General features: G+C 58.3%; 1 protein-coding gene across 1 annotated transcript in view; it reads left to right on the top strand.

Moving 5' to 3' along the window:
- The first annotated feature begins 6055 nt into the window (after window positions 1-6055).
- The window catches only part of BIN3 (bridging integrator 3), a 39922-nt gene continuing 32149 nt past the window's right edge, over window positions 6056-13828 (top strand). The window contains exon 1 of the mRNA XM_029066280.1: window positions 6056-6116. Coding sequence (XP_028922113.1) covers window positions 6109-6116 — 8 coding nt within the window. The 5' untranslated portion in view covers window positions 6056-6108. The remainder of the gene's footprint in view (window positions 6117-13828) is intronic.

The following is a 13828-nucleotide window of genomic DNA, read 5'->3' on the forward strand; positions in this document are numbered from 1 at the left end:
CGATGAAGGGAGCCGGGATAGACATTACACCGACAAGGCCCGTTTCCATCCCTTCCCCGACCTTCAGCAGGACGAGAACGGCCCCATCAGGGGTCTTTTCCCAGTTCCTAGTCTCAATGGGTCCTTTATTTCCAACCGGAAGAGACGACAGAGCTCGGGAATCTGTGCCACCAGTCGATCGGGACCTCAGCCCGATGACCCAGGCAACCCGACTGGATCCGGAACGTGCGGTCGGGAGTAGGACCCGGCTACGCGACGCGGCTGGGAGAGAGGAGGAAGGGCGCAGAAACCAGAGATGAGGAGACGATCGGGCCTCGGTGGCGCTTGGCACATAGTAAGCGCACAATAAATACCGTAACTCACTCTGGGGAGAAAACAACTCATTTTCCGCCAGTCTCCCAAGAGGCTTCGAGAGCTTTGCAAACAGCTACCGGAGCTGCAGCCTTATTACATAAAGAGCCCAAGCTGTCGGTGCGCACTCGTATTTAGGAGGGAGGAGAGCGTGGCATTTGGGTTTGATTTGATCAGAGGCACAGAAAAACCCCGCTCCCACCAAACCTCGCTCCTTTCCCTCCCTTACAGATCCTCCTTCCGGACAGGTGGGGCCAATCGAGGCAGGCGTCCCGGAGACGGGGGGCCGAGCCCGGGGGGTCGGACCCGGGGGCGGTGAGGCGGAGGGAGGGAACGGGGCTGAGGCGAAGCTACCGAAAAAAGGGAGCAACGGCGGCGTGGGAAGCACGCTTGGGAAGCAGCCCGGTGCGGTGGGTAGAACACGGGCCCGGGAGTCGTCGGGTCGTGAGTTCTAATCCCCGCTCCCGCCCCCTTGTCCGCCGCGTGACCTTGGGCAAGCGGCTTCTCTTCTCTGGGCCTCGGGGGTCTCGTCTGGAAAACGGAGACCGGCGAGCGCCGCTTGGGCCGGAGAAGCAGCGTGGCTCAGGGGAAAGGGCGCGGGCTCGGGAGTCAGAGGTCGTGGGTTCTAATCCCCGCTCGGCCCCCCCGCCCCCGACTGCCGTGTGACGTTGGGCGAGTCGCTTCGCCCCTCGGTTCCCTCGTCTGTACAGCGGGGATGACGACTGCGAGCCCCGCGTGGGACAACCTCATCACCCTGTATCGCCCCCAGCGCTTAGTACAGTGCTTAATAATAATGATGATGATAATAATGATGGTATCGGTTAAGCGCTATGCGCCAAGCCCTGTTCTAAGCGCTGGGGTAGATAAGCGCTTAATAATAATAATGGTGGTATGTGTTAAGCGCCTACTATTTGCGAAGCACTCTTCTAAGCGCTGGGGTTGATACAAGGTGATCGGGTTGTCCCACGTGGGGCTCCCCGTCTTCATCCCCATTTTACAGAGGAGGTCACTGAGGCCCAGAGAAGTGAAGCGACTTGCCCCAAGTCACACAGCTGATAAGTGGCAGAGGCAGGATTAGAACCCACGACCTCTGACTCCCAAGCCCGGGCTCTTTCCACTGAGCCGCGCGGCTTCTAATAACGACGATGATGGCATTTGGTAGGCGCTGACTATGTGCCAAGCGGTGTTCTAAGCGCCGGGGTAGATAAGCGCTTAATAATAATGATAATCATAACGTTGGTATTTGTTAAGCGCTTACTATGTGCAGAGCACTGTTCTGAGCGCTGGGGGAGATACGGGGTAGACAGGTCGTCCACGTGAGGCTCACAATTAATCCCCATTTCGCAGATGAGGGAACTGAGGCACAGAGAGGTGAAGTGACTTGCCCAGAGTCACACAGCTGACGAGCGGCAGAGCCGGGAGTCGAACCCGTGACCTCTGACTCCGAAGCCCGGGCTCTTTCCACTGAGCCACGCCGCTTCCCCACAATAATGATGATGATGATGATGATGATGATAATAATGATGGTATTTGTTAAGTGCTACGTGCCAAGCACTGTACTAAGCGCTGGGGTAGACAAGTGTCGTTTAGACTCTGAGCCCTCATTGGGCAGGGATTGTCCCTGTTGCCAAATTGCACACGCCAAACGCTTAGTACAGTGCTCTGCACATAGTAATTGCTCAGTAAATACTACTGAGTGAATGAATAATAATAATGATAATGATACTAATGATGGTATGAAGCTCTATGTGCCAGGCACTGTTCTAAGCGCCGGGATGGATAAGCGCTTAATAATAATAATGGTAATAACGATGGTGTTTGTTAAGCGCTATGTGCCAAGCACTGTTTTAAGCACTGGGATGGATGAGCACTTAATAATAATAATAATAATGACGATGATGGTATTTGCTAAACGCTATGTGCCAAGCACTGTCCTAAGCACCGGGGTAGATGAGCGCTTAATAATTATGATAATAATGATGGCATTTGTTAAGCGCCATGTGCCAAGCACTGTTTTAAGCACTGGGATGGATAAGCGCTTAAGAATAATAATGATAATAATAATGCTGGTGTCTGTTAAGCGCTTACTATGTGCCAAGCACTGTTCTGAGCGCCGGGGGGGGGGGGGATACGAGGTCATCAGGTTGTCCCTCGTGGGGCTCCCAGTCTTCGGCCCCACCGTACCGAGGAGGCGGCTGAGGCCCAGAGAAGCCAAGTGAGTTTGCCGAATCTCCATCTGTTGCCGAAATGCCCATTCCCAGCGCTTAGTCCGGTGCTCTGCGCCTAGGAGGCGCTCAATAAGTACTCTTGAATGAATGAATAAATGCTCTTGAATGAATGAATGAGCTGACCGTTCAAAGCGCTTAGTCCAGCGCTCTGCACAGGGTAAGTGCTGAATAAACACTATTGAAGGAGTGAATGAATACTATTGAATGGATGAATGAATGAATTGTCCATTCCAAGCGCTTAGTCCGGTGCTCTGCGCCTAGTAGACGCTCAATAAATACTCTTGAATGAATGAATAAATACTCTTGAATGAATGAATGAGCTGACCGTTCAAAGCGCTTAGTCCAGCGCTCTGCACAGGGTAAGCGCTGAATAAACACTATTGAAGGAATGAATGAATACTATTGAATGGATGAATGAATGAATTGTCCATTCCAAGCGCTTAGTCCGGTGCTCTGCACCTAGTAGACGCTCAATAAATACTCTTGAATGAATGAATAAATACTCTTGAATGAATGAATGAGCTGACCGTTCTAAGCGCTTAGTCCAGCGCTCTGCACAGGGTAAGCGCTGAATAAACACTATTGAATGAATGAATGAATACTATTGAATGAATGAATGAATTGTCCATTCCAAGCGCTTAGTCCGGCGCTCTGCACCTAGTAAGCGCTGAATAAATACTAGTGAATGGATGAATAGATACTATTGGGTGAATGAATGAATGAATTATCCATTCCAAGCGCTTAGTCCAGCCCTCTTCACCTAGTAAGTGCTCAATAAATACTCTTGAATGAATGAATGAGTTGACCAGTGCCCTGCATTGGGTAAGTGCTCAATAAATACTCTTGAATGAATGAATGAATAATATTGGGTGAATGAATGAATGAATGAATTGTCCATTCCAAGCGCTTAGTCCCGCGCTCTATAAATACGAATGAATGAATGAATAAATACTATTGGGTGAATGAATGAATGAGTGGACCATTGCAAGCGCTTAGTCCAGCGCTCTGCACCTAGTAAGCGCTCACTAAATACTCTTGAATGAATGAATACTATTGGATGAATGAATGAATAGTCCATTCCAAGCGCTTAGTCCAGCGCTCTGCACCTAGTAAGCGCTCAATAAATACTCTTGAATGAATGAATGAATGAGTTGACCATTCCAATCGTTTAGTCCATTGCTCTGCATTGGGTAAGTGCTCAATAAATACTCTCGAATGAATGAATAAATACTATTGAATGAATGAATGAATTGTCCATTCCCAGCACTTGGTCCAGCGTTCTGCACCTAGTAAGCGCTCAATAAATACTCTTGAATGAATGAATGAATACTCTTGAATGAATGAATGAGTGGACCATTCCCAGCGCTTAGTCCAGCGCCCTGCACCTAGTAAGCGCTCACTAAATACTCCTGAATGAATGAATGAATGCTATTGAATGGATGAATGAATGAGTGGACCCTTCCAAGCGCTTAGTCCAGTGCTGTGCACCTAGTCAGTGCTCAATAAATACGAATGAATGAATGAATGAATGAATGAATGAGTTGTCCATTCCAAGCGCTTAGTCCAGTACTCTGCATTGAGTAAGCACTTAATAAATGCTCTTGAATGAATGAATAAATACTATTGGATGAATGAATTGTCCATTCCAAGCGCTTAGTCCAGCGCTCCGCACCTAGTAAGCGCTCACTAAATACTCTTGCATGAATGAATAAATACTATTGGATGAATGAATGAGTGAATTATCCATTCCCAGCGCTTAGTCCAGCGCTCTGCACCTAGTAAGCGCTCACTAAATACTCTTGCATGAATGAATAAATACTATTGGATGAATGAATGAATTGTTCATTCCAAGCGCTTAGTCCAGCACCCTGCATCTAGTAAGCGCTCACTAAATACTCTTGCATGAATGAATAAATACTATTGGATGAATGAATGAGTGGACCATTCCAAGCGCTTTGTCCGGCGCTCTGCACCTAGTAAGTGCTCAAGAAATACTCTTGCATGAATGAATGAATGAATGAGTGGACCCTTCCCAGCGCTGAGTCCAGCACGCTGCATTGGGTAAGCGCTCACTAAATACTCCTGAATGAACGAATAAATACTGTTGGATGAATGAATGAATGAATGAATGAATGAATGAGTGGACCATTCCAAGCGCTTCGTCCGGCGCTCTGCACCTAGTAAGTGCTCAATATATACTCTTGCATGAATGAATGAATGAATGAATGAGTGGACCCTTCCCAGCGCTGAGTCCAGCACGCTGCATTGGGTAAGCGCTCACTAAATACTCCTGAATGAATGAACGAATAAATACTGTTGGATGAATGCATGAATGAGTGGACCATTCCAAGCGCTTCGTCCAGCGCTCTGCACCTAGTAAGTGCTCAATAAATACTCTTGCATAAATGAATGAATGAGTGGACCCTTCCAAGCGCTGAGTCCAGCGCGCTGCATTGGGTAAGCGCTCACTAAATACTCCTGAATGAACGAATAAATACTGTTGGATGAATGAATGAATGAATGAATGAGTGGACCATTCCAAGCGCTTCGTGCAGCGCTCTGCACCTAGTAAGTGCTCAATAAATACTCTGGCATGAATGAATGAATGAAGGAGTGGACCATTCCAAGCGCTTCGTCCAGCGCTCTGCACCTAGTAAGTGCTCAATAAATACTCTTGCATGAATGAATGAATGAGTGGACCATTCCAAGCGCTTCGTGCAGCGCTCTGCACCTAGTAAGTGCTCAATAAATACTCTTGCATGAATGAATGAATGAGTGGACCATTCCAAGCGCTTCGTCCAGCGCTCTGCACCTAGTAAGTGCTCAATAAATACTCTTGCATGAATGAATGAATGAGTGGACCCTTCCCAGCGCCGAGTCCCGCGCTCTGCATTGGGTGAGCGCTCACTAAATACCCCTGAATGGACGCAGAAATACTGTTGGATGAATGCATGAACGAGTGGGCCCCTCCCAGAGCTTCGTCCAGCGCTCTGCACCTAGTAGGCGCTCACTAAGTAGCCTTGAAGGAATGCTTGTTGAGGAGGGTCGGGCCGGCGGGGGCGGCGGCCGGGTTTGGGCGAGCGGCTCCCGCAGGCCCGCGGGCGGGCCGGAAGGGGGCGCCGGAGAGCCCGCGCCTCGCGCCACGGCCCCCTCCCCCCCCCCACCGCCTCGCGCCCGCGCCTCGCGGCCCCTCCTCGCGCCTCGCGCCCCCTCCTCGTGCTCGCGCCTCGCGCCCCCCCCCCCACCGCCTCGCGCCCGCGCCTCGCGGCCCCTCCTCGCGCCTCGCGCCCCCTCCTCGTGCTCGCGCCTCGCGCCCCGCGCCTCGCGCCCCCCCCCCCCCCCGCCTCGCGCCTCGCGGCCCCTCCTCGCGCCTCGCGCCCCCTCCTCGTGCTCGCGCCTCGCGCCCCGCGCCTCGCGCCCCCCGCCGCCCCGCCTCGCGCCGCGCTTCCGGGCGGAGGGGCGGGGCCTGACGTCACTTCCTGGAGACCGTCCGAATGCGGAAGTTGGCGGCGGGAGAGGGGCCGTCGCCATGAGCTGGTGAGTGGGTCGCCCCCTCCCCCCTCCCCCCCCATTCTCACCCACCCGATCACGTTTCCTGAGCGCTCACTCGGTGCACCGCACTGTGCTAAGCGCTGGGACACCCCCTTGGAGCACCAGGGACCGGCCCTGCCCCGGGACGGGCTCGCAATCTAGAAGGGGAGAGCCAGACAGCAGAATGCATGCATGCAATCGTATTTATTGAGCCGTTACTAGGTGCAGGGCACTGTGCTAAGCGCCTGCAAGCTCCACTTTAGCAACAGAGACCGTCCCTGTCCCGGGACGGGCTCGCAATCTAGAAGGGGAGAGACAGACAGCAGAATGCATGCATGCAATCGTATTTATTGAGCCATTACTAGGTGCAGGGCACTGTGCTAAGCGCTTGGAAGCTCCAGTTCAGCAACAGAGACCGTCCCTGTCCCGGGACGGGCTCGCAATCTAGAAGGGGAGAGACAGACAGCAGAATGCATGCATGCAATCGTATTTATTGAGCCATTACTAGGTGCAGGGCACTGTGCTAAGCGCTTGGAAGCTCCAGTTCAGCAACAGAGACCGTCCCTGCCCCGGGACGGGCTCGCAGTCTAGAAGGGGAGAGACAGACAGCAGAATGCATGCATGCAATCGTATTTATTGAGCCGTTACTAGGTGCAGGGCACTGTGCTAAGCGCCTGGAAGCTCCACTTTAGCACCAGACACCGTCCCTGCCCCGGGACCGGCCTCGCGGTCTAGAAGGGGGGGAGACAGACAGCAGAATGCATCCATGCAGTCGTATTTATTGAGCACCTACTAGGTGCAGAGCACTGTGCTAAGCGCTTGGGAGGCCCAGTGGGGCCCCAGAGAGAGGCCATCCCTGCCCCAGGACGGGCTCACGGTCCAGAAGGAGGGAGACAGCAAAATGCATGCATTTGGTCGTATTTATTGAGCGCCTACTAGGTGCAGAGCACTGTGCTGAGCGCTTGGAAGGTCCAGTGGGGCCCCAGAGAGAGACCATCCCTGCCCAAGGACGGGCTCCCGGTCTAGAAGGTGGCGGGGGGAGACAGACGGCAGAATGCATCCGTGCAGTCGTATTTACTGAGCGCTTCCTAGGTGCAGAGCACTGTGCTAAGCGCTTGGAAAGTACAGTTCGGCAACAGATCGAGACAATCCCTACCCGACAGCGGGCTGAAAGGGGGAGACGGACCACAAAACAAGTAGATGGACATCGATGGCATTAATCGTATCTATTGGGCGCTGACTGCGGGCAGAGCCCCGGGCTAGGAAAGCCGCGGGGCTTAGGGGAAAGGGCCCGGGCTTGGGAGTGCGAGGACGTGGGTTCGCATCCCGGCCCCGCCGCTTGTCCGCTCTGTGACCCCGGGCAAGTCACAGCGCTTAGAACGGTGCTTGGCACGTAGTAGGCGCCCAACCGATTCCGTCATCGCTGTTATTCCTGAGCGCCTGGGAGGGAACCGGGTAACGGTCCAACACAATCCCCGCGCCCCGGCCTGGAGGGAGCCACGGCAGTAGCAGTGGGTAAACGCGGCTCAGCGGGAAGAGCCCGGGCCGGGGAGTCCGAGGTCGTGGGTCCGAATCCCGGCCCTGCCGCTCGACGGCCGTGGGCCAGGTCGCTTCGCTTCTCTGGGCCGCGGTGACCTCGTCTGGAAAATGGGGACGGAGACCGGGAGCCCCACGTGGGACGACCTGATTCGCCACCTAGTAAGCGCTTAACAGCTACCGACGCTGTCGCCGTTATTATTACTAAACGTCCATTCCGAGCGCTTAGTCCGGCGCTGCGCACACAGTAAGCGCCCAATAGAGACGCGCGAACGGATGAGCCCCGGCTCTCCTTCCCGGCTCGTCCCTCGCCGGGGCCGGCTCCCCTCGGCTCGTTCTCTTCCTCGCCTCGGCCCCGCGCCGCGTCCCCGGTTGCTTTCCCCTCCGCCTTCGGCTTCAGCCGGAGCTTTTGTTCCCGCTCCGTCTCCAGAACGCCGCCCCGGCCGTTCTCCGGGAGGCTCCGGCCCGGGATAACGTTAACGATAACGTCGGTGCTCGTTAAGCGCTTGCCAGGTGCCGAGCACTGGGGGAGATACAGGGTCATCAGGTTGTCCCGCGTGGGGCTCCCGGTCTCCGTCCCCATTTTCCGGACGGGGTAACCGAGGCTCAGAGAAGTTGAAGTGACTCTGCCCACAGTCCCTCGGCTGACGAGCGCAATCCGTGATCCCGGCTGCTCTCCCCTTCCCCCACCCCCCGCCCGACTCCTCCCGGAGATTCGACGTTTATTTGACGTTATTTCCCAACCCAATCCCGACTCCGCCACTCGCCGGCCGCGTGCCCCTGGGCGAGCCACTTCTCCGCGCCTCGGTGACCTCATCCGTCCGACGGGGATCGTGGCCCCGTGGAGAGAGCCCGGGCTTTGGAGACCCCCGACTCTGCCACTTGTCAGCTGCGGGACTGTGGGCGAGTCACTTCACTTCTCTGGGCCTCGGTGGCCTCATCCGGAAGATGGGGGCATCCTGATTCCCCCCGTGTCTACCCCGGCGCTTAGAACGGTGCTCGGCACGTAGTAGGCGCTTAACGAATAACGTCGTTATGAAGACGAGAGCCTCACCTGACGAGCCCGTATCTCCCCCCCGCGCCGAGAACGGCGCTCGGCCCGTCGCGAGCGCCTAACGGATGCCGGCGTCGTCAGCGATGGAGCGCGTCCTGCGTGCGGAGCGCCGCGCCAGAGAACGGGAGAGTTGCTAAGCCCCGGCCCCCGGGGAGCTTACGGTCTAGGGGGGGGGGACCGGGCCGCCTCCTGGACCGTCACCCCGCTTGAACGGGAGCCCCGGGAGGCAGCGTTACGGGGTCCGCCGTGGGCCTTCCGCAGTTGGGGTCCGAGGACACCTCGCTTCGGGGGGGAGCGGGGCCGGGGAGCAAGAGCGAGGCTCCGGGCCCCGACGAGCAGCCCGGGACAGCTGGGTGAAAGGGGCAGCCGCGTTAGACTCCCCTAAAACTCCCTCCCGGCTCCCCGCCGTTGCCCCTGCCCGCTGGGCCGAAGATGACCCCCGGCCGGGTGGAGGAGGAGGACGCGGGCCCGGGACCCCGCGTTGGTCGAGGGCAGCGCGGGTTCACCGCTTTGGATTCTTTTTGGCCTCTTCCTGCCTTTTAGGAGCCTCCCTCTCCGAGCCGAAGCCCTCAGGGCCACCAGGCCGGGGGTCCCAAAGAGAGCCCCTCTGAAATTACTCCGGTGGCAGGACCGTCGGGGCTGAAATCTGCCCAGACGGAGCCGACGCGGCAGTCGTTTTAAGAACCGATTGGATGGGTGTCTAATAATAACAATAACGGCGGCATCCGTTAAGCGCTTACTACGTGCCGGGCGCTGGGGAGGATACGAGGTGGTCGGGCCGTCCCACGTGGGGCTCGCGGTCCTTAACGCCCGTTTCCCAGATGAGGTCACCGAGGCCCAGAGAGGCGTAGTGACTTGCCCCAAGTCACACGGCGGACGAGCGGCGGAGCCGGGATTCGAACCCGTGACCTCGGACTCCCCGGCCCGGGCTCCTTCCCCCGAGCCGCGCCGATCCGTCTGCTGCGTGACGTCGGGCGAGTCGCTTCACTGGGCCGCATCTGGAAAACGGGGATTGAGACTGGGACGACCCCCCCCCCCCCGTGGAACGGGGACTGTGTTCGACCCAATTCGCTTGCATCCACCCCAGCGCGTGGGAAGGTCCGAGCACCTAGCAAGCGCTTCACACAAGTACCGTTGAAAACCGAGCAAAAAACCACGGCTGGCGTCTGACGGGGCTTTCTGGGCCTAGACTGACGTGCCGCTCTTAGGTGACACAAACTCTGCTGGGGTTTTTTCGTCTTTTGTTTTCTTATTTTTCAAATTGTAGTCATTGGTATTTGCTGAGCGCTTACTATGTGCCGAGCACTGTTCTGAGCGCTGGGGTAGGCGCGGGGGAATCAGGTCGTCCCACGTGGGGCTCACGGTTAATCCCCGTTTTACAGACGAGGTCACCGGGGCACCGGGAAGCGAAGCGACTGGCCCGCAGCAGAGCGGCGGAGCCGGGATTCGCCCCCGTGACCTCGGACCCCCGAGCCCGGGCTCTTCCCGCTGAGCACGGCCGCCGTCCTAAACCCCGAGGTAGATACGAGGTGATCAGGTTGGACGTGCTCTGCACAGAGTAAGCGCTTAACGGATACCAACATTATTGTTGTTCGGCTCCGAGGGGCATCTGGAAGACCAAAGAGCGTCTTCGTCGTCCCCCGCTGGAGGAAGAACGCATCCGTACTCTTGAGCGAGGCTCCGTCTAGAAGCCCGGAAATTTTCCTGAGCGGAACAGGGACGTTTTTCAAAGCCAGCGCACCGGGGCTCTCACGTAGAGGTCCGCCGGAGCGCCGGCGTAGATAGGGCGAGTCCTTGGTCCCGGATGGACGGCCTCGGACCCCCTCCTGGAACCGAGGCGCGCAAAGCTCCGTTTCCGGGCTACCTCGAAGGGGAGAGAGTTGAGGTCGGGTGGCGGTCGTACGAGGCCAGCGGAAAGCGGCGGCCGCTGGGACCGGCCGCGGGGGCCCGCCGTCCGCCCGGGCTCCCGACGGGGACGCGGGGTCGCCGACGGAAGGACGGGCTCTGTCCCTCAAGTCCGAGATTCCCGGGTCGGATCCCGCGTCATCTCTTGCGCGGGCCTCGACCCCGTCGTCCCGTCCCCCCCCCCGGCCGGGGGGGACCCGCCCTCGCGACCGTCCGGCCGCACAGTCGCGCTCGGTTCCCGGAGCCGGGGTCTGACGGACGCGCCCCGCCGCTCTCCCGCGCTCGGGATGAATCCGCTCGTTGACCGAGGCCCGGAATTCCGGCGGGGGGAGGGAGACCGGAGTGACGTGGGGCCACGGGGCGGGGGGGAGGAGGCCGTCGCCAGAGGTCGGGTTCGACGAGCCGGGGGGGCCGGAGGGCGGGGCCGTCGTCCGGGCCCAGGCCGGGCTTCGGAAACGTCACCGTGAAAAGCGGCTAACGTCGGCGCCCTTTGCGCGCCGCGGGTTGGCCCCGTAGCCGGAGCGGCTCTAGTCCCCCGCCTCCTCCGAGCGGGCGGCACGCCCGGCCCCGGTTGGTCTGGTCGGCGCGTGCGGCCCCTCGGCGGTGCGGCCGGCCAGAACCGGGAGGGTGGCGGCGCGGCTGACTCACCGCGGAGCCCCGGGCGCCGCTCTTCTCCGTCTTCTGGGCCGCGACGAGGGATGGCGACGGGATGGCTCCCTTCCCCAAGGCGTGGGCAGAATCAAGCGGAATTAAGAAGCGTCGCCCTAATCCGCGGGTCTTGCCGCCTCCCGGGGGTACGGCCGTCGGGGCGGGCACCCGCCGCCGAGATCACCGGGCAAAGGAGGGGGACCGTCGGGAGGGTGACGGGAGCGCTCCGCTGGGGACCGGGTCCCCCCGATCTTCCGAATCCGTGGCTTCGGATGAGCCGTTCTGCCGCTTTGAGCCCCAGTTTCTCCAGCCGGCGGACGGTGGCGGCGGGCCCGGTTGGCGGGGAGGACTCCAGCCCGCCCCCGCCCTCCCCCGACGCCGTGGAGACGAATGGCATTCAGTCAGTCGTTCAGGTCGTGTTTATTGAGCACTCGCCGCGTGCAAAAGCGCCGCACTGAGCGCTTGGGAGAGTCCAGGCTGACCGTAAACGGACACGTTCCCGGCCCGCGACGGGCTCCGTACGCGTAGCGCCCCGGGGGGCGAGCCTCTAGGCCGTACGCTCTGTGTGGACTCTCGGGGTGGTACTCTCCTAGGCGCTTAGTGCACAGCGCTAAAGGAAGAGCTTAATAGATACCCTTGACTGACCGGCAGACGTTACTGGCGGAGATTGGGTGCTTGGCGAGGAGCATTAACTTTGCAACGCGGAGCGGAGCGTCTAGGGAGGGAGTTCGGGTTGGTATTTGTTAAGCGCTTACTACGTGCAGAGCACTGTTCTAAGCGCTGGGGGAGATACAGGGGACTGAGGTGGTCCCACGTGAGGCTCCCAGTCTTCGTCCCCATTTTCCAGACGAGGGAACTGAGGCCCGGAGAAGTGAAGCGACTCGCCCACAGCCGACAAGCGGCCGAGCCCGGGATTCGAACGCACGACCTATGAATCCCAAGCCCGGACTCTCTTCACCGAGCCACGCCGCTCTAAGACCCTCAGCTCTGGATTTCAGTGACCTCGGGAAGAGCGGAGTGAATGCTAAACGGGAGACCCTCCCACCCCAGAGACCCCCTTCTTCTCCAGAAGAGCCCGCCTTTTGCGTGGACGTTAAAGATTTCAGCCCTCGAAATCCCCGAGCCGGCCTCTAGCCTGTGAGCCCGCTGCGGGCGGCGAAGGCGTCTACCCACTCGGTTGTATTGTACTCTCCCGAGCGCCCGGTACGGTTCCCCGCACCGAGTAAGCGCTGGATAAACAGCCCTGGTGGGTCGCCTGCTAGGGAGAGGGGTCCGGGGGATTGCCTTGGCCTGGAGGCTCGGCCGCCCGGCTCCCCGGCCCCCGCTTTTCGTGCCGTAGGTTCCCGAGGGCCCGAACCGTTCCCCACCGGGATCCTCCTTGCCTCCGAAACGGCTCCGCGAGCGGGAAGCGGAGAGGACTCGCCTCCTCCGAGAGGCCTTCCCAGACTGAGCTCCCCTTCTCCCCCTACTCCCTCCACCTCTCCGCAGCTCAACCCTCTTCCCCCCCCCCCCCCCCGTCTCCCTTCCCCTCAGCGCCGTACCCGTCCGCTCGACTGTATACATTTTCATTACCCCGTTCATTTCGTTAATGAGATGACCATCGCCTCGGTTCTGTTTAGTTGCCGTTGTTTTTCCGAGCTGTTCTTCCCCTCGACCCCCATTCATCGCCGTGTCCCCCGATTAGACCGTCTCTATCTGTTGCCGACTTGCCGGATCGTGGGGGAGTTTCGTAGTCCTCGATCTCGCCTTCGGGACGAGGATCGCGAGGTCACTTCGGTCTCGCTAACCTTCCCTTGTTTCGCTGGTCCGTCCCCCGCGACACGAGCCAGGCAGGGACCGTGGTGCTGGCATTCGGGGCCGGGTGGGGGGGGGGGGGGCGGAAGGGACGGCACCAGGCATCCCGAATTCCAGACGTAACCACCCGAAAGTATCTTCCTATCGCCTCAGCCTCTTAGCGCGTCAGACGGTCACCCGGTTTTTTCTGGAGTCCCCGTGACTTTTCCAACTGCGTTTGGATCTGCACCCTTTAATAATAATGATATTTGTTAAGCGCTTCCTGTGTGCCAGGCACCGTATTAAGCGCTGTGGTGGATATAGCCACACCCCCCCCCCCAACACTTAAGAGAAGCAGCACGGCCTAGTGGGTAGAGCATCAGAAGGACCGGGGGTCTGATCCCGGCTCTGCCGCTGGTCCGCTGTGTGACGTTGGGCGGGTCACTGTGCCTCAGTTACCTCATCTGGAAAATGGGGATCAAGACCGAGCCCCATATGGGACAGGGACTCTATCCAACGCGATTTGCGTGTATCCACCCCGGCGCTTATCAGTACCGTGCCTGGCCCACGGTAGGCCCTCGATAAAACTACCTTTATGTTGTTATCGTTATTACGTACGTATCCATCATTTATTTACATTAATGTCCGTCCCCCCCCCCAGTATAAGCTCACTGCGGGCAGGAAATGTGTCTACCGACTCGGTTATATTGTACTCTGCCAAGCGCTTAGTACAGTGCTCTGCGCACAAGCTCTCAGTAAATACGGTCGATTGATCACTATGCCGTGTGCTCTGACTAGACTC

The sequence above is a fragment of the Ornithorhynchus anatinus genome, chromosome 5, assembly GCF_004115215.2.
Source record: "Ornithorhynchus anatinus isolate Pmale09 chromosome 5, mOrnAna1.pri.v4, whole genome shotgun sequence".
Taxonomy (NCBI): Eukaryota; Metazoa; Chordata; class Mammalia; order Monotremata; family Ornithorhynchidae; genus Ornithorhynchus; species Ornithorhynchus anatinus.